Source organism: Pristiophorus japonicus, chromosome 4 (genome assembly GCF_044704955.1).
Source record: "Pristiophorus japonicus isolate sPriJap1 chromosome 4, sPriJap1.hap1, whole genome shotgun sequence".
NCBI lineage: Eukaryota > Metazoa > Chordata > Chondrichthyes > Pristiophoridae > Pristiophorus > Pristiophorus japonicus.
In genome coordinates, this window is record NC_091980.1 from 303,556,891 (window position 1) to 303,577,878 (window position 20,988).

At 44.3% G+C, this 20,988-nt stretch overlaps 1 protein-coding gene across 8 annotated transcripts in view; it reads right to left on the reverse strand.

Moving 5' to 3' along the window:
* ston2 (stonin 2) overlaps window positions 1-20,988 on the reverse strand; it is a 158,278-nt gene that overhangs the window by 19,981 nt on the left and 117,309 nt on the right. For all 8 annotated transcript variants that reach the window (XM_070879643.1, XM_070879644.1, XM_070879639.1 and 5 more), the window contains one exon: window positions 5,754-8,117. In XM_070879643.1, the coding sequence (XP_070735744.1) occupies window positions 5,754-8,117 (2,364 nt within the window). The remainder of the gene's footprint in view (window positions 1-5,753; window positions 8,118-20,988) is intronic.

Here is a 20,988-nt window from a genome sequence, read left to right on the forward strand (position 1 = left end):
CATTCCGTATGACTTCTTCACCTTATCTATCTGGCTTGCTAGTATGTTGAGGAACCAAGGGAACAGGCTATTTTAGATATAGTATTGTGCAATGAGAAAGGGTTAATTAATAACCTTGTAGTAAAGGGGCCCTTGGGGAAGAGTGACCATAATATGATAGAATTTTATGTTACGTTTGAAAGTGATTTAGTTAAATCCGAAACTTAGGTCTTAAATCTAAACAAAGCAAACTATATTGGTATGAGGGGCGAGTTGGCTAAGGTAGACTGGAAAACTACATTAAAAGGTATGATGATAGATGAGCAATGGCTAGCATTTAAAGAATTAACATATAATTTACAACAAATATACATTCTTTTAAAGCACAAAAACCCCACAGAAAAAATCATCCTGGGCAGTCCCTCGAAATTGGGGAAGACTTGCTTCCACTCTAAAAGTGAGTTCTCAGGTGACTGAACAGTCCAATACAGGAATTACAGTCTCACAGGTGGGACACACAGTCGTTGAAGGAAAGGGTGAGAATGGATCAGACTTGTTGGATTCAGCCGTACAAAGAAATAAGCTCCTAACAATTTCCCTATTTTGTTAAATGCCAAAGTAACTATTTTATATTCTCTGAAATAAATGATACATTAGAAATTATTATTATTTTTTTTTAAAATGAGTCAGTATGCCTAAAGACCACCACTACAAATAATGACCGCAGGGGCAGGCTGAGGAATGCATCATAGTGGTTAGGCCATGTCTGGTAAGGCAATGCAAGAAGCCGGAGGGTTGAATTAGGCACAAAAGCTTATGAATTCTTCAGTAATTGAGCAGAAACAACATGCTCGTTTCATGCTTCACATCACATTCTTTCACTTTCACAGGTCAGGTATGCAGGTTAGAATACAATGAAGTTTCCCATACACTGAAAGGCTTGCATTTATATAGCGCCATTCACAACCTCAGGTTGTCCCAAAGCGTCCTATCGCTAATTATGTACCTTTTTTTATAGTGTAGTCACAGTGCGCACTGTGCTCAGCCAATTTGCGCACAGCAAGGTCCCACAAACAGCAAATTGATAAAAAAAACTCCAGATAATCTGGTCATTAAGTGGTTGAGAGATAAATATTGGCCAGGACATCGAAGAGAACTACCCGTTACTTCTTATAGTGCCATGTGTCAGCCAGTGGCTCAGCCGGTAGCACTGTCACCTCTGAGTCAGAAGGTTCTGGGTTAAAGTCCCACTTCAGAGACTTGAGCACAAAAACTAGACTGGCACTGCAGTCCAGTGCTGAGGGAGTGCTGCATTGTTGGAGGTGCTATCTTTCAGATGAGATGTCCGGTGGTTGTGAAAGGCGCTATATAAATGCAAGTCGTTGTCTTCTTCTTCATCATGGGATCCTTTAGGTCCAACTGAGAGAGCAGACATTTAACATCTTATCTGAAAGACGGCGCTTCATGACTGTGCAGCGCACCCTCAGTACTGCACTGTAGCATCAGCCTAGATTTTTGTGCTCATGAACCGGGAATGGGGCTTGAACCCACAATGTTCTGTCTCAGAGGCGAGAGTGCTACCCACTGAGCCACAGCCGACACTGTCCTCACCATTTGCCTCAATTCCAGGACAGCATGGGCCTCCCTCCTGCTGGATCCGATTGACATCTCTATTTCTTATATCAATATTTCTTGGGGCCGAAATTCAACACGCCGGAAACGGGTCGCACCTACCGTTTTTTTAATGTTTTGACTGCCACAATGGATGCGGCGGTCCATTTTGCGAAATTCACCTATTTGTTGTTTTTGTTTGAGTGGGGCGAAAGTTGGTCACAGTGATGGCGGAAGTGGGGGCAGGAGCGGAGTTGGCCATCATAATGGGGGCGGAACGGACTCTCCGCCGCTGTCAGTCATCAGCGCCGGGCTGGTGACACCATCACGCTGGCGCGTCAACACGTGCCTCCTCTTCAGTTAAAGGGGAGGGCCACTGCGAGCTCTGCAGCTTTTTAAGTTAGGTCCACCAGGCCACCAAGGGAGGCTTCAGCCAGGCCAGCAGCCTGGCACCCAAGAGGGGATGCCAAGCTGCCCGTTGGCAACCCGGCCGAGGGCATAATTGTCGGGCTGACCTGGCAGTCGGCCGACAGAAAAAAATAAGATGGCGGCCGCGGCAGTGCGCCTTCCCCATTAATGACAGCCGCACCGACATTTTACACACACTGCATTGACCGAAAAAGCTGTCGGGGGCACCGAGTGGTGGCCGAAAGATTTTCTATGATGAATTTTGCTTGTGGGGCGGGACATCGGTGGTGCACGCTTTGATGACGCACTTAGGAGGGTTCGGCAGCAGCAGGGACCTCCGGAAAAACCACTGGGGAGAATTTTGCAAGCAGCGGCTATTCGACTACAAATCAGCGGCCATTCGACACTGCCACAGGCCTGACTGGGAGGCTGAACTTTGGCCCCCTTGTATCTTCTCGACTTGCAATTTAATGCCCATTTCTGTGCTGTGGACTCATGCTTACAAAGAACTGGATTAAGACTACAGTATCCAATATCTGACTTATCATTGTCCAGGGATATGCAAGTAAAAGTGCATTATTTTTATATGAAAATGTTTTGTGATTAAGGGCCAGTTGAATATGAAATTGCATGTTTTACAGAGCCGAGAAAGATGCACACCCTAAAATCATCAAAAAAACTGGTGGATATACAGAATAGAGGTGTTTATAATAATGAGGGGTTTTGATAAGAGTATATAAGATGAAACTATTTCCACTGTCAGCTGGATCAGTAACCACTTGGCAAAATCTCCAGAGAGGAAAGTAGAAATGAATTTACGCAGAAAGTTATGATGATCAAGAATGCAATGCCTGAAACGGAGATGGAGGTAGATTTAATTGTAACATTCAAGAGAATAGGATATCTACTTGAAAACAAGAAATTTGAATGACTATGGGGAAAGCTCTTTCAAACAGCTGACAGAGACACGGTGGCCAATTGGCCTTCTGTGCTATATGATTTTATGCTTTGACTAACTGGATTGTTCTTCAAATGAGCCATGGGCTGAATGGTGTCCTTCTGTGCGGTACTATTCTATGATTCTATTATAAGAGAACTCTGCCCCTTAATGTTACATATTTCCAACAGGCATAATGAAAACACACTTAATAATTCTCTCAAGCATAAAGTAGCAATAATCTAGAGAAGAATATCCCTTACAAGATCAATTTCCATTTCATCCCCCATAGACAGTCCCTTGGAATTGAGGAAGACTTGCTTCCACTCTAAAGAGGGAGAGAGAAAACAGGGAATTATAGACCAGTCAGCCTGACAGCAGTAGTGGGTAAAATGATGGAATCAATTATTAAGGATGTCATAGCAGCGCATTTGGAAAGAGGTGACATGATAGGTCCAAGTCAGCATGGATTTGTGAAAGGGAAATCATGCTTGACAAATCTTCTGGAATTTTGTGAGGATGTTTCCAGTAGAGTGGACAAGGGAGAACCAGTTGATGTGGTGTATTTGGACTTTCAGAAGGCTTTCGACAAGATCCCACACAAGAGATTAATGTGCAAAGTTAAAGCACATGGGATTAGGGGTAGTGTGCTGACGTGGATTGAGAACTGGTTGTCAGACAGGAAGCAAAGAGTAGGAGTAAATGGGTACTTTTCAGAATGGCAGGCAGTGACTAGTGGGGTACCACAAGGTTCTGTGCTGGGGCCCCAGCTGTTTACATTGCACATTAATGATTTAGACGAGGGGATTAAATGTAATATCTCCAAATTTGTGGATGACACTAAGTTGGGTGGCAATGTGAGCTGCAAGGAGGATGCTATGAGGCTGCAGAGCGACTTGGATAGGTTAGGTGAGTGGGCAAATGCATGGCAGATGAAGTATAATGTGGATAAATGTGAGGTTATCCACTTTGGTGGTAAAAACAGAGAGACAGACTATTATCTGAATGGTGACAGATTAGGAAAAGGGAGGTGCAATGAGACCCGGGTGTCATGGTACATCAGTCACTGAAGGTTGGCATGCAGGTACAGCAGGCGGTTAAGAAAACAAATGGCATGTTGGTCTTCATAGCGAGGGGATTTGAGTACAGGGTCAGGGAGGTGTTGCTACAGTTGTACAGGGGCTTGGTGAGGCCACACCTGAAGTATTGTGTACAGATTTGGTCTCCTAACTTGAGGAAGGACATTCTTGCTATTGAGGGAGTGCAGCAAAGGTTCACCAGACTGATTCCCGGGATGGCGGGACTGACATATCAAGAAAGACTGGATCAACTGGGCTTGTATTCACTGGAGTTCAGAAGAATGAGAGGGGATCTCATAGAAACATTTAAAATTCTGACTGGTTAGATGCAGGAAGAATGTTTCCAATGTTGGGGAAGTCCAGAACCAGGGGGCACAGTCTAAGGATAAGGGGTAAGCCATTTAGGACCGAGATGAGGAGAAACTTCTTCACCCAGAGAGTGGTGAACCTGTGGAATTCTCTACCACAGAAAGTTGTTGAGGCCAATTCACTAAATATATTCAAAAAGGAGTTAGATGTAGTCCTTACTACTAGGGGGATCAAGGGGTATGGCGAGAAAGCAGAATGGGGTACTAAAGTTGCATGTTCAGCCATGAACTCATTGAATGGCGGTGCAGGCTCGAAGGGCCGAATGGTCTACTCCTGCACCTATTTTCTATGTTTCTAAAAGTGAGTTCTCAGGTGGCTGAACAGTCCAATACAGGAATGACAGTCTCTGTCACAGGTGGGACAGACAGTCGTTGAAGGAAAGGTGGGTGGGAAGTCTGGTTTGCCACATGCTCCTTCTGCTGCCTGCGCTTGGTTTCTGCATGCTCTCGGCGACGAGACTCGAGGTGCTCAGCGCCTTCCCGGATGCACTTCCTCCACTTAGGGCGGTCTTTGGCCAGGGATTCCCAGATGTCGGTGGGGATGTTTCACTTTATCAAGGAGGCTTTGAGGGTGTCCTTGAAGCATTTCCTCTGCACACCTGGGGATCGCCTGCCGTGTAGGAATGCCAAGTAGAGCGCTTGCTTTGGGAGTCTTGTGTCGGGCATGCAAACAATGTGGCCCGCCCAACGGAGCTGGTCGAGTGTGGTCAGTGCTTCGATGCTGGGGATGTTGGCCTGATCGAGAACAATTTCCTTTTAAACATTATTACTTTTACCATTTTTAGTTTTGAATAATCTATTAAGGCCCCACATACAAACCTGAGCACTGATATAGAAATCAGTGAAGGTGGCAGGACAGAAGATTTTTGCAACAGTGGCATCTTCTCTATATTTTCATGACTTTACAAAGTTTGAATTGTCAGTAAGTAAATGAAAAGAAGAAAAATTAATTTTTGACTACAATGTATTGACGTGTCAATGACATTGTCATGAATTCTTTTGATACACAGCTCGTCAGATAGTTTTATTTAACCTAAATTGGAGACACAATTTCATAATTGGTAATTTTCAACTTTTTCCTTTATCATCATCATAGGCAGTCCCTCGGAATCGAGGAAGACTTGCTTCCACTCCTGAAGTGAGTTCTTTGGTGGCTGAACAGTCCAATACGGGAGCCACAGACTCTGTCACAGGTGGGACAGATAGTCATTGAGGGAAGGGGTGGGTGGGACTGGTTTGCCGCACGCTCTTTTCTTTATAGTACTGTACAATCATAACTAACATCATACTTTGTTGAAAACATAGACTGGTTGGGACAAAATGTTTTAGCAAGAGTTCCTACACATCCACAACACCCCCAATGGCACTCACCTGAATTTTTATCAGGAAGTCTGTTGATTCTCCATACAATAGACTTAAAGGCATGTTCATACTTGGCACTTCCCAGTGTTACTCTCATTACAGGTTCAGAGCCAGACACGCTAGCACTACCAAAGCTGGCACTCCTATTCACTCTGGCTTTCAGGGACTTCTCTCGCAAGACACCTTCTCGTCGAAAGTTCTTAACCCAATCTATTGGCACTGGATACCGAATCATCACATTTTCACAAGGTATTGCTGCAAATTGATCCCGATTGGACACAAACCCTGATGACATCACCAACCAAGACTGAAGTTCCACTTCGGCCCCTTTAACAGTAGCTAAGGTTTTAAGGGAGAAAGGAAGTGTCTTCTCACCATATGTAGCCCTGAAACGCATTAACTCAAACTTATGACCATCTAATGGTAAAAACGTAATTAATCTTGAGTCTTTGAATTCATCAACATTCCCACATTTGTGGAACTGGCAGTCACTCATTTTAATCCACTTAGTTGTGGTTGTGGGAATAATGTCGTGCCTTGACACAACTTCATTTCCCTTCATTTGAACATCATTGAAGCCTATCCTGCATTCTGGCATCCCAGAAACAAAAGCCAGAACGTTGATGTGAGTGACCACGGAGTGTTGGATGAGCTTGTTGTCTTCTTTGGCCACAATACCTCTAAATTCGTCCTGCACTTCCACTGTTATCTCTTCTTCAAAGTAATTGGCACAAATATCTCTGACACTTGGCAGTTTCATTAGTATATCCTGAACTGCAGTCACAAAGCTTACATAATCTTCATAACATGTGGTGCCCAGTTTGATCACCTGCACCTTGACTGGTGCTTGTACTACTGTTGGCATGGGATGGTATTTCCGTTTTTCCCTGTATAATACTTGATCTATTCTTATAGTGTGTATTTTACCATTTTCATCAAAGTTCTGAAGTTTGAGTTCAGACAGCTCATGGCAGGGCAGAAGTTGGACCTCCCTAAAAGGCTTTTCAAGGCCCTTTTCATAAAAAAGTTGTAAACGTGCATTATCCAGCATTTTGACATATATAGGTCCCCAGTGTCTTGATGACATTATGTTCTTTTTCTCAGGTATTCTCAGCATCATTGGCCAGCCATCTATGTGCTGCAGGTGAATTGAGTTAAATGTGAAGCTTTCTGTTCCTGGAGAGTGCAAAGGGTCATCGGCTAAGGTAAGGCTGTCAAGCTGGTCTGGATCCACAATTTGGATTTGTTTAAGCTGAGTTAGCGCTGCAAGGTGAGGGCTGCAGTTCATTGAGTCGTCCATAAATACAGGATTTAAAGAATCATTGAACATAATGGAATCCCTTTGACCATTGATGTGAGAACTGGAAAATGGGGAGTCTGAAGAACGACCAAATGACATAATAGAATCCCTTTGACTATTGATTTTTATGTCAGAAAGTGGGGACATTGGACCTGGCAAATTGATGAAAACAGAGTCCCTTTGATCATTCACATCTGTAGCAGGAAATTGAGGCGCAGGATCTGGAGAATTCCTGAATACAGCAGAATCCCTTTGATTACTGTTTTTTACGTCAGAAAATGAGGGAATTAGATCCTCGGCATTGCTGAATATAATAGAATCCCTTTGATTACTGATTTTTACATCAGAAAACGAGATGACTAGATTTGGTGAATTTGTAAAAACAGAATCTCTTCGATCATTCATATTTTCAGCAGGAAATGGAGAGACCAGATCTGGAGAATTCCTGAACATAACCGAATTTCTTTGAAAATTTAGGGTTCCACCAAAACATGGGGAAATAGGATCTGGAGAATAACTGGGTGACATCATAGAATCCCTTTGATAATTGATGTGTGCATCAAGAAATGGAGAATCAGGTACATTTTGTTGTTGAAAGATTGGAGATTTGCTCGCTAATGAATTCACCAAGACAGACTTTTCATTTTGGTCAAAGAATGATCGGAATGGGTTGATTGGTGATGGCTGGACATCACGCAGAGCTTCATCTAAAAAAGGGTTAGTAGTGCGGGCTGGTGAACAGGGGTTTATAGCTGGGCTAATTAGTGCAAACACATCCTTCTTCTCTTCAGCAGAAAAATCCACTAGATTATTCTTTGAGGCTGTCTTTTCAATGCCAGTTTTAGGCCCAAGGAAGACCATGTCCTTTTCTTGAGCTGCACAGTTATGAGAATTTCCCACTTTCAAAGAAGATGATTGTACTGGTGCCACAAGATCTGGATCATCATCAAATGTGACCCAGGTTGAAAAGCGTGCCGTTGACATTCTGCACCCATTCAGCTGCATGTTATCAGGCTGTCTGTTCATTGTTTCCATGCTAGTTTCATTTTGATCATGATAAAAAGAGCCAGTATCTGAAGAGGAAAAAAGAAATTTTGAAAATACGGGTTAAAAACAAAACTGTAAATGCTAAAATACAGAACTAAAAGAAGAAAATGGGAGAAATGGACCATGCCTGCAAGTTGACCATGTTTGAAAGTAAAATATGTTAAGCTGCCTCACCACCACCTTTGATGCCCTAGTCCCTGTTAAAACAATTACTCTCTCTCACCCTGGCCATTCCCCCATGTACAGCCCTGATCTTCGCTCCCTTAAGTCCAAGGGACATACACAATTGAACGAATAAGGCGACAACTGGTTTAGCCATTCACCGCCAAATCTGGCTGGACCACATAAAACATCATCAGGTCCTGCTCTCGTCTGCCAAAATCACTCACTATTCCACAATCATTCTGGAATGTAAAGATAAACCACGGCTTCTATTCTCCACTGCTAAGCGTCTTTTTAAACCCCTCTCCCCAGTCTCCACCCTCATCTCCGACAATAAGTGTGAGGAGCTCATGGACTTCTTTGTCTCTAAGATTGAGACCATCTGTTCAGCCGCTTCTGCCTCTTCCCTTCCTCCCCTAGCCCACCGGGCCAAACTTCCTCTAAGAAAGCCCCCTGCCCTAGCCTCCTGACCTCACATCTTTCTCCAGTTTCTCTCTGATCTCCCCTCATGACCTTTCCGAGCTCATCCTGTCCATCAGACCCACTTCCTGCTCCCTTGACCCTATTCCCACCAAACTGCTGACCACACAACTTGCTTTTCCGGCTGCCATGTTAGCTGACATTGTTAACGGTTCGCTCTCCTCGGGTACTGTCCCCCTCTCTCTTGAATCAGCCATCATCACCCCTCTCCTCAAAAAAACCAACCCTCGATCCCTCTGTCCTTGCAAACTTCCACTGATAGAGGAGACTAGAACTAGGGGACATAGTTTTAGAATAAGGGGCCACCCATTTAAAACTGAGATGAGGAGAAATTTTTTCTCTGAGGGTTGTAAATCTGTGGAATTCTCTGCCCCAGAGAGCTGTGGGGATGGGTCACTGAATATATTTAAGGCGGAGATAGACAGAATTTTGAGCGATAAGGGAGTGAAGGGTTATGGGGAGCGGGCAGGGAAGCGGAGCTGAGTCCATGATCAGATCAGCCATGATCTTATTGAATGGCGGAGCAGGCTAGAGGGGCCATATGGCCTACTCCTGCTCCTATTTCTTATGCCTTATCTCAACCTCCCTTTCCTCTCCAAAGTCCTTGAATGTGTTGTTGCCTCCCAAATTCATGCCAATCTTTCCCATAATTCCATGTTTGAATCCCTCCAATCCAGTTTCCACGCCTACCACAGTACTGAAACAGCTCTCATCAAAGTCACAAATGACATCCTTTGTGACTGTGACAAAGGCAAACTATCCCTCCTCATCCTATTCGACCTGTCTGCAGCCTTTTACACGGTTAACCACTCTATCCTCCTCCAATGCCTCTTCACTGTTGTTCAGTTGGGTGGGACTGCACTTGCCTGGTTCCATTATTATCTAATCGTAGCCAGAAACCCACCTGCAATGGCTTCTCTTTCTGCCCCCGCATCGTTACCTCTGGTGTCCCCCAAGGATCTACCCTTGGCCCCGTCCTATTTCTCATCTACATGTTGCTCCTTGGTGACATCATCCAGAAACACAGCATCGGTTTCCACATGTGCGCTAATGACACCCAACTCTACCTCACCACCACTTCTCTCGACCACTCCACGGTCTCTAAATTGACAGACTGCTGTCCGACATCCAGTTCTGGATGAGCTGAAATTTTCTCCAATTGAATATTGGGAAGACCGAAGTTATTGTTTTCGGTCCCCGCCACAAACTCCGTTCCCTAGACTCTGACTCCATCCCTCTCCCCAACTCCTGGCTGCGGCTGAACCAGACCGTTTGCAACCTTGGTGTCACATTTAACCCTGAAATGAGCTTTCGACCCATATCAGCAGCATAACTAAGACCGCCCATTTCCACCTCCGTGACATCGCCAGTCTCCACCCTTGCCTCAGCTCATCCGCAGCTGAAGCCCTCATCCATGCCTTTGTTACCTCTAGACTTGACTATTCCAATGCACTCCAGGCTGGCCTTCCACATTCTACCTTACGTAAACTAGAGGCGATTCAAAACTCGGCTACCCGTGTCCTAACTCGCACCAAGTCCCGCTCATCCATCACCCCTGTGTTCGCTGACCAACATTGGCTTCCGGTTCAGGAAGGCCTCGATTTCAAAATTCTCATCCTTATTTTCAAATCCCTCCATGGCTTCGCCCCTCCTTATCTCTGTAATCTCCTCCAGCCCCAAAATTCCCCCCCCCACCCCCCACCCCCGCTCCCCGATGTCTGCGCTCCTCTAATTCTGCCCTCCTTAAAACATCCCTGATTGGTGACCGTGCCTTCAGCTGCCTGGGCCCCAAGCTCTGGAAATCCCTGCCTAAACCTCTCCACCTCTCTTTCCTCCTTCAAGACGATCCTTAAAACATACCTCTTTGACCAAGCTTTTGGTCACCTGCGCTAAATTCTACGCTAAATTTTTATCGCATAATACTCCTGTGAAGGCCTCGGGATGCTTCACTACATTAAAGGCGCTATATAAATAAAAGTTATTGTTGTTGAGGTAATTATTCATCAGATTGATAAACAAGAAAGATAAGTCTTAATAGCACGAACAGTAGGAATTTGTGGAAGAATGGCAGAACACACTTTCTGCTGATCTACCATGGAAGTAACGTCAACCTATGGGGAGAACCTCCACCCTGAGGAAATTCCTGATTCGCTAAAAAGTGCAATGCAATCCCATGTGTAGGGAAGGCTGAAAGAGTATTAAAGGATTGTGCTCACAAGAACACCAAACGAATGTAGCTTTTATTACAACCACCTTTACCAACCACACAAGCTGTGAAGAAAAACAGTACCCTGAGATACTCCTGGAGAAGATCTTGCAGAACATTTGGGCACAATTCAATGGAAATTCCAAGATACACCAAGGGATAATATGAGTGAAGAGGGTAAAAGACAAGATTTTGTTACACAAATGATCGTTAGACTCTGGAGTGCACTGCCACCAGAATGCCACATATGCAGAATAAATTGAAATGGAGACATATTATTTGAGAAATAAGGGTCTTAAGAGAAATGGAGACAGGATGGGAATTAGGATCAAAATTGTGTCGAACAAAATATGGGCAGACTCACTGGACCAAATAACCTTCTCCTATTCCTATGCACAAATTCCTGAGTAATAAACAAAAGTGAATCATTCCAACCGTGGGAACTCAGTCTGAAATCCTATTACTTTACTTAATAACATCTATACAAAGGGCTAAGCCAACAACTTCAACATCTTCTAATGATTAAGCACAACACATTTTTGAAATGCAATTTTATCATTCTACCTCAGAGAAAGATATCTGCCATTTAAGACTAACTGGCATGCTTGGCTTGGGTGCTTTTGTGTTTTCAAAAGTCCAAAGGAAAAGGTGTGCGATATTCAAATAAACTGTTGTTGGATTCAGAGGATATATAATTGGCAAATTTTGACACATGGGTTTAACAGAAGCAATGCAGATTTTTCTTATGAGGGAGATAAAAATATTATGTGTGTTAATTATTCTACACATTCTTATCTGAGATTGATGCTGCTTCACAAACAGAAAATGATTATAGAAAAAGCTATGAAAGCATTTATCAACATAATTGAACTAATAAAATGTTATAAGATTCATTTCATCACATTTTTCAAAATTAGCTCTTTGATTCCTGCAATATTTGCCAGTGCTAACTTTTAAACTCATTATTTTCTCTCTCCCATACTAAACGCCAGCACTATAAACAGCCTCTGCAGCTACACAACAAATGAGTAGGAAATAGGAGAAACAATATCCTGGGTTAAATAAAGAAAGTACCTACATTTTTAGTGCCTTTCACAACCTCAGGATTTTTTAAGACACTTTTCAGTCATAGAATCATAGATCCATAGAAATTTACAGCACGGAAGGAGGCCATTTCGGCCCATCGTGTCCGTGCCAGCCGACCAAGAGCCTAATCCCACTTTCCAGTTCTAGATCCATAGCCCTGTAGGTTACGGCACTTTAAGTGCACATCCAAATATTTTTTTAAATGTGGTGAGGGTTTCTGCCTCTACCACACTTGCAGGCATTGAGTTCCAGACCCTCACCACCCTCTGGGTGAAGACATTTCCCCTCATATCTCCTCTAAACCTCCCCCAATTACTTTCTATCTGTGCCCCCTGGTTGTTGAACTCTCTGCCAAAGGAAACAGGATCTTCCTATCCACTCTATCCAGGCCCCTCATAATTTTATACACCTCAAATGGTAATGTTGGCCTTCATAGCTAGAGGATTTGTGTATAGGAGCAGGGAGGTCTTACTCCAGTTGTACAGGGCCTTGGTGAGGCCTCACCTGGAATATTGTGTTCCGTTTTGGTCTCCTAATCTGAGGAAAGACGTTCTTGCTTTTGAGGGAGTGCAGCGAAGGTTCACCAGACTGATTCCCGGGATGGCAGGACTGACATATGAGGAGAGAATGGATTGACTGGGCCTGTATTCACTGGAATTTAGAAGGATGAGAGGGGATCTCATCGAAACATATAACATTCTGACAGGACTGGACAGGTTAGATGCAGGATGAATGTTCCCGATGTTGGGGAAGTCCAGAACCAGAGGACACAGTCTAAGGATAAGGGATAAGCCATTTAGGACTGAGATGAGGAGAAACTTCTTCACTCAGAGTTGTTAACCTGTGGAATTTCCTACCGCAGGGAGTTGTTGATGGCAGTTCATTGGATATATTCAAGAGGGCGTTAGATAAGGCCCTTACGGCTAAGGGGATCAAGGGGTATGAAGAGAAAGCAGGAAAGGGGTACTGAGGTGAATGATCAGCCATGATCTTATTGAATGGTGGTGCAGGCTCGAAGGGCCGAATGGCCTACTCCTGCACCTATTTTCTATGGCCCAAGTTTCGGCCTCAGTTGCTCCTGATTTTTTGGAGCAACTGGTGTAGAACGGAGTATCTTAGAAATTCAAATTCTCGGCATTTAGTTTGCTCCAGTTCTAGTCAGTTAGAACAGTTTCACTTTGGAACAGAATTTCTTTTTCCAAAAGGTGGCGTGTCCGGCCACTTACGCCTGTTTTCAAAGTTTCGGCAGTGAAAACTTACTCCATTCTAAGTTAGTATGGAGTAAGTGAAGATTTTTGTACGCTCGAAAAAACCTTGTCTACACTTTAGAAAATCAGGCGTAGGTTCCAAATCAGGCGTTGGGAATGGGGGGGGTTTAAAGGGAAGTTTACAAACATTAAACACTTCAGTTTTACAAATAAAGAGCCATCATCAATAATAAATGATAAAAACATCAATAAATCAATCAAAAAAAAAAATAATCAAAAAAAATCAATAAATAAAACATTTTCTATTTACCGACTGCAGTACCAGGAGCCCTCCAACAGCATGCTGGGATTCTCCCCGCCCCTCCCCCTCTGTGTGTCTCTTTCAGTGTCTCTCACTCTCTGTCTGTCTGTCTGTGTGTGTCTCTCACTCTCTGTCTGTGTTTCTGACAGCGAGGGGAGGGGGAGGAGAAGGGGGCGAAGAGAAGGGGGGGGGGAGAAGGGGGGGGAGAGGAGAGGGGAGGGGGGGGGGGAGAGGAGAGGGGGGGGGGGGGAAGAGGAGAAGGGAGGAGGAAAGGAGAAGGGTGGGGGGAGGCTAAACGGGCCGTTCGGGCAGGGCCCGTCCCCAGCACCAGATTTGCAGGTAGGTGGCGTTGGGTTGGGTTGGGTCCGGGTTCGGGAGTGCGGATCGGGTCGGGGGGGCGGAGGGAGATCGGTTCGGTTCGGAGGGAGGGAGGGAGGGAGATCGGGAGGGAGGGAGATCGGGAGGGAGGGAGGGGAGAGGGAGGTCAGGTCGGGTGGTGTGTTGGGGGGGGGGGGGGGGGGGAGGAGGAGGGGAGTGCGGGTCGGCTCGGGTTTTGGGGGGGGGGGGGGGGGTGGTGGGAGGGAGGTCGGTTCAGTTAGGGTCGAGGGGCAGGGAGAGGGAGGCCAGGTCGGGTGGGGGGGGGGCGAGCGGGTCCGGTCTGGGCCGGGGGGGGGGGGGGGGGGGGGGTGCGGCGGGAAGCGGGAGTCGAGTCGGGAGGAAGCAGGAGCTGGGCATGGGAGGCAGCCTTATGCACGCAGCCCCAGTGAGGCCATTCGGCCAGGACTAGGGGCTGCGTGCTTCGAGCCCCTCCCACATAGTTTTGGGCGCCTGGAGCGACTGCACATGTGCGCCCACTGTAGCGCGCATGTGCAGAAGTCCCGGCACTGTTTTCAGTGCAGGGACCTAGCTCCACCCCCCACAGCTCGTGCTGCGCCGTGCCTGACTCAAGAGGACCAGCTAGGAGCCCCTTTTTGGGGCGCACTTTGTGGCGCGAAAAAAGGCATTCTAGGAGCGGCCCGAAACTTGGGCCCTATGTTTCTATGTTTCAATCAAGTCTCCCCTTAGCCTCCTCTGTTTCCAAAGAAAACAGACCCAACATCTCCAATCTTTCCTTATAGCCAAAGTCCAGGCAACATTCTTGTAAATCTTCTCTGCACCCTTTCCTGTAATGTGGTGACCCAGAACTGCATGCAGTACTCCAGCTGTGGCCTAACAAGTGTTTTATACAGTTCAAGCATAACCTCCTTGCTCTTGTATTCTATGCCTTGACTAATAAAGGCAAGTATTCCATATGCCCTATAATTACCTTATCTACCTGGCCTGCTACCTTCACGGACCGGTAGACATGCACTCCAAGGTTCCTTTGTTCCTCTACACTTTTCAGTGTCGTACCATTTAATATGTATTCCCTTGCCTTATTTGACCTCTCCAAATGCATTACCTTACACTTATCCAGATTGAATTCCATTTGCCACTGTTCTGCCCACCTGACCAGTTCATTGATATCTTCCTGCAGCTTTTTCAAGTGTAGTAATGTAGGAAACGCGGCAGCCAATTTGCACTCAGAAAGCTCCCACAAACAGAACTGAAGGACTGATCATCTGTTTGATGTTGATTTGAGGGCTGAATATTGGCTAGGAGGTTCTTATTTCCATTGTTTTCATCATTTATTTCCATCTTTAGTCTATCTTGTGACAAAGGCTAGCCTCCAATTCATAAACTAGCTGAGATCAGAAACGTGTCATGTGGGGATCCTTCTACTCCTTAGCACAGTTTACGAGAACACAAATCATTGAAGGTGGCAGGGCAGGTTGAGAAAGTGGTTTAAAAAAAACATACGGAATGCTGAGCTTCATAAATAGAGGCACAGAGTACAAAGGCAAGGACGTCATGACGAAACTTTATAAAACACTGGGTCGGCCTCAACTGGAGTATTGTGTCCAATTCTGGGCACCGTACTTTCAGAAGGATGTGAAGGCCTTAGAGAGAGTGCAGAAAAGATTTACAAAAATGATTCCAGGAATGAGGCACTTCAGTTATGTGGATAGACTGGAGAAGCTGGGGTTGTTCTCCTTAGGGTAGAGAAAGTTGAGAGGAGATTTGATAGAGGTGTTCAAAATCAAGGGGAGTTTAGACAGAGTAGATAGAGAGAAACTGTTCCCATTGGCAAAAGGGTCGAGAACCAGAGAACACAGATTTATTAAGGTGATTGGCAGAAGAACCAAAGGTGACATAAGGAAAAACCTTTTTTTAAACGCAGCAATTTGTTAGGATCTGGAATACACTCCCTGAAAGGTTGGTGAAGGCAGATTCAATTGTGGCTTTCAAAAGGGAGTTGGATAAGTACCTGAAGGAACAAAATTGCAGGACTACGGGGAAAGGGCGGGGGAGTGGCACTAGCTGAAGTGCTTTTGCAGAGAGCCAGCATGGACTCAACGGGCCGAATAACCTCCTACTGTTCTGTAACCATTCTATGATTCTACTTCAACATGTCTTTTTACCTTGACTCTTAAACCCCATCTGAAATCTAGCATGGCTCAATGCCTAAAAAACGATCACTCATTTGGTATGTGTAAAATGCCACTGCAGTCCTAAAAGGACTAAAAGGAATGGCAGAATTATTTAAGTCAGAGCATTTAGAATTTGATTCAAGAATCAGAAACAAAATAAAATGCTCCTTCAGGATTCTTTAAACTGATAAAACTGGATTTATCACAAAATAGCTTTACAGTATTTACACACTGCTAAAAAATAAGCTGGGAATAATACAATTTGCTACTTTTACACTCTGTTCCTGAATCAAAATTTTAATCCACTGAAACTGTGACTTGCACATGAAGGAACTTTGCCAGTGATTACAAGCTTATTATTTTTCCTTTTACGTCCAGTATCAGTCTATAATAAATGGTATCAACTGAGCTAGAGTCGCATTGAAATGAAGCGAACACTATTGCCATCACGCTTATTTAGCAGACTGATACTAAAAAGCTATAGGAAAAATTGCATTTTGCACTCCAGAGACTTGAGCACAAAAATCTAGGCAGATACTCCCAGTGCAGTGCTGAGGGAGTGCTGCACTGTCGGAAGTGCCATCTTTCGGATGAGACGTTAAATCATCTTGCCTTCTCAGGTGGACGTAAAAGATCCCACAGCACAATTTTGAAGAGGAGCAGGGGAGTTATCCCCGTAGTCCTGGACAATAGTTAACCCTCAACCAACACCACTAAATAAACAGATTATCTGGGAGTTTGGTGTACACAAATTGGCTACCGTGTTTCCTACATTACAACAGTGACTACACTTTAAAAGGTACTTCTCTGGCTGTAAAGCGCTTTGAGATGTCCTGAGGCCTTCAAAGGTACTATAGAAATGCAAGTCTTTCTTTCTAGTGTGGCATAAATCAAAAGGTTCTCTCCAGACAACTCAAATGTGGAAGGACAAAATTTATAAATTTGCACTGGCCATCTCTCACAATTTAAGTGGGCATAAACAAAAGTTTCACATGCCATTATCACATTTTACTGAAACCCTGGTAACAATAACTGTTGCAGGAACAAATAATCATGGTTTGTTCTCTATTCAAGAAAGTATACAGCATTAGGTTACTTGCCTTTTATTAAGCCACCTGTGCCTCACCCAGATATTGCGCTGCACTGAAAGTAACATTGTAAATTCTACCGTTACGCTAATGAGGGTTATGGTGCTGAGGTAGTCTTCCCCTTTGTAAATGAAAAATCCAGGTCTATTTTAATGGATTTGGCAGCTTACTTGCGCTTTGGTCATAAAAATCACACATGCCAAATCATTAAAGCAGGAAATTGTGGCCATAAGCACGTACCTATGAATTCTTGAGGTTTTGATATATTCAGTTATGTTGCAATGTTGCAATAGTAGTTTATTTTTGGTGTTTGACATAGACCTTGGCCACATTGTTCGCATGCCAGACACGAGACTCCCAAAGCAAGCGCTCTACTCGGAACTCCTTCATGGCAAACGAGCCAAAGGTGGGCAGAGGAAAAGTTACAAGGACACCCTCAAAGCCTCCCTGATAAAGTGCAACATTCCCACTGACACCTGGGAGTCCCTGGCCAGAGACCGCCCGAGGTGGAGGAAGTGTATCCGGGAGGGCGCTGAGCACAGTGAGTCTCATCGCCGAGAGCATGCAGAAACCAAGTGCAGGCATCGGAAAGAGCATGCGGCAATCCAGTCACACCCTCCCTTACCCTCAACGACTATCTGTCCCACCTGTTACAGAGACTGTGGTTCTCGTATTGGACTGTTCAGCCACCTAACCTAAGGACTCATTTTTAGAGTGGAAGCAAGTCTTCCTCGATTCCGAAGGACTGCCTATGATGATAATGATCAAAACTGGGGCCTTTTTGGTCCATTTAGATTCGTGCCATAGCAATTGGTGCGCTGATCAAGATTTAGACCCATTCTTGGTCCATGTGGGTCAGTACTATACTAATTGATCCACCGAGTCATCCTAACTATAATGCCGGCTTAGAACAGCCAACAGCACCAACCAGGGATCAAAATGAGGGCCACATGGGTCAGTACCATACCAATTGGTGCACTGATCCACTGAGTCATCAAAGGAGCTCCTTGTATCAATTGTTTAATACAGTAACAAGTAGTGCAGAAAGATTTAGTTTCAACAGGACTTGCATTGTATTGTCATCTTCGGCTTTTGGCCAAATATTTTTCCTGTTGGTAAGAGCGATCGTCTCCAAGGTTGCTACGACTTTCCTTCCTCTATTACTGCATCTTTCTTTAATGTCACCACCCGCCTTCTCAAGGGAACTTTGCAGCCACTCCCACAAAAATACAAAAGCTACTTGAGCAAGAATTCAAAAGCAAACATTAATTTCTTACAAGGAGAATTCTTTAAAAAATGCACAAAGCATAGCCAAACATTTCAAATTTTAAAATCCACATCCCTCTGAAAGCTTTAATTGAGATGCTGTATGTGAATTCTATTTCTTATGTAAAGCAAGCATGTTGGGACTAAAATATTGCCCATTTCTCAAGTTTTGTCACTAAATGTCAGCATAAAGAACTCCCAGGTCAGATCTGCGTGCAGGGTAAAAATGTCACATCTCTGCTGCAACAATGCGACTTGGCACCAATCTCAGTAAGACGCCTACTATTGTACCAGTGTGAAATGTTCCTTTTCTTGCATCCAATTTAGTGCCAATATGTGGGCAGTTTCATGCCTACTTATCTGACGTTCATAGCTATTTAGCCAACAGAAAATGGAACTAAATATTTTGCTGCTTAGAAAGACCCTTCCGACGTTCAAGGCCTCTTTTAATATATTTATATAGTGATTAAACAATGCAGGGTGAATAATAAAAGCAAAAACATATATCTAATTTCAAAAGCTAGCCTGCAGTAGAAGTAGATACTTGTAGCCAGATTACATTGTCACCACCTACACATCTAACATGTACGAGCAAGTCGTGCTGTGAGCTCAGGTTTTTGTCTGTAATCTTTACATGCTAATCTTGCTTGGTCTTTTAGGGGAAAAGATGCTGATTGGAGTCAAGGGATAAAAGTCAGAAGCTGAGGCCTGACCTCAGAAGTATCTAAAGATTTCATTGATAAAGGGAAGGTAGGGTGGGGACTGCAAAGCATCTCATAATTATGGTTTCAAGGTTCTAAGTTTACACAGAATATCAGCTGTGAAACCTTATTAACCACTTGCCCTTCTTGTGAAACTTTCTTCCATCCAATGGCAGCAACTGGATCTCTGTTCCTTGTTTGCAGAAGTTCAAAGTAAAGTTTATGACCACCTGCTGAACCAGGGTCACTGGAACATGCTCTAGGCCATGGGAAGGATCTCAGCTTGTCCTTTAGTATCCCTGTACAAACTCTCGAGGTATTTCTACGTCCCTAGCAACCACTTTGTTAAACGTGTCCTCATTACTGTAGCCTCCAATTTCAATGTGGTGCTATGCAATCTAAAGTACAAACAAAAAAACAAACAGCTAGCCATTATATCCTGTACATTATATCTCCTGCCAAGGAGCCCAACATCCAACTTTTCAAATCCCAGTCTCAATACACCTTCATGCTCAAGAGTTGCCTGACACAAGGCGAGTTTTGCCAGTCTCAGCTGAGAACAGAGAAAAGAATGAGAAAGAGTAATGTCGTTCATTAAACCTCAACTTTCTTTTCTCTAATGAAAACTTCAGTTCTGAGAGTCGCTTTCCAATTTATCATATACTCGGAACTCTTTCACGGCAAATGAGCCAAAGGTGGGCAGCGGAAATGTTACATGGACACCCGCAAAGCCTCCCTGATAAAGTGCAACATCCCTACTGACCCTGGTCAAAGACCGCCCTAAGTGGAGGAAGTGCATCCGGGAGGGCGCTGAGCACCTCGAGTCTCATCGCCAAGAGCATGCAGAAAACAAGCGCAGGCAGCGGAGAGTGTGCGGCAAACCTGTCCCACCCTCCCTTACCCTCAACAACTATTTGTCCCACCTGTGACAGGGACTGTGGTTTTTGTAAGGATTCATTTTAAGAGTGGAAGCAAGTCTTCCTCGATTCCGAGGGATTGCCAATGATGATGATGATAATCATAGAACGATGCAATTTATCATATAGTCATAGAATGATACACAAGGAGGCCATTCGGCCCATCGCGCATGTGCCAAGCCCCAAGTCTCACAGACGTCTATGGCGCTCAGACAAACTCCCTCTAATGCATCAATATTTCAAATGACATTAGTCAAAACTCCTCGCATTTGATTAACCTTGCTGCAACATTGCGAGAATACTTTCTGCATACTGAATACTGATAACCCCATCAAAATGTAACCCTCTCCACTTTGCTGATGGATACGCATCTATTGTGGACACATTTCTTGTTTCCCATTTCATTTTACATTACCCTTCAGATTGTCCACATTAAAATTCTTGTATTATTCTATAAGTTGGTGAAATTCCTTTGAATGGAGCCATCTCTCTGATACTAGTCACCAGGCTACATAACATGGTGTTGTCGGCAAAGCCTATTATATATCATGCACTCGAAGTATTCTCCTTCGCATTTACAGACAGTGTAAACAGCAGAGGCTTTTGTGGCATTCCTCGTGGCTAAGTTAAGCTGGGGAAATATCCTTTCCCACACAGCTGAAGCACATCTCCAAGGAGCGGCATTGAAAGTGGTTGCTGAATTGCCCTGCCCTCTGAACTGAAAAGAACAGCACAAATCCAACGGGATGACTAGGAGATAGTTGGGGAATAATTGCAACAATATCAAAATATGAAAAATGCACAACAGCCATACGGTTCCTTTCAAAACATTGTTAAACTGAATAATCATAAACTACAGCTGTCGTGACAATCAATAGAAAATGGGCAATAAGGTCATAATACACCATTTAATTCAGAGGAGTTGAGGGCCAACATGTCTGCACTGTAAAACATAAATGGGTGCGAGCTTTT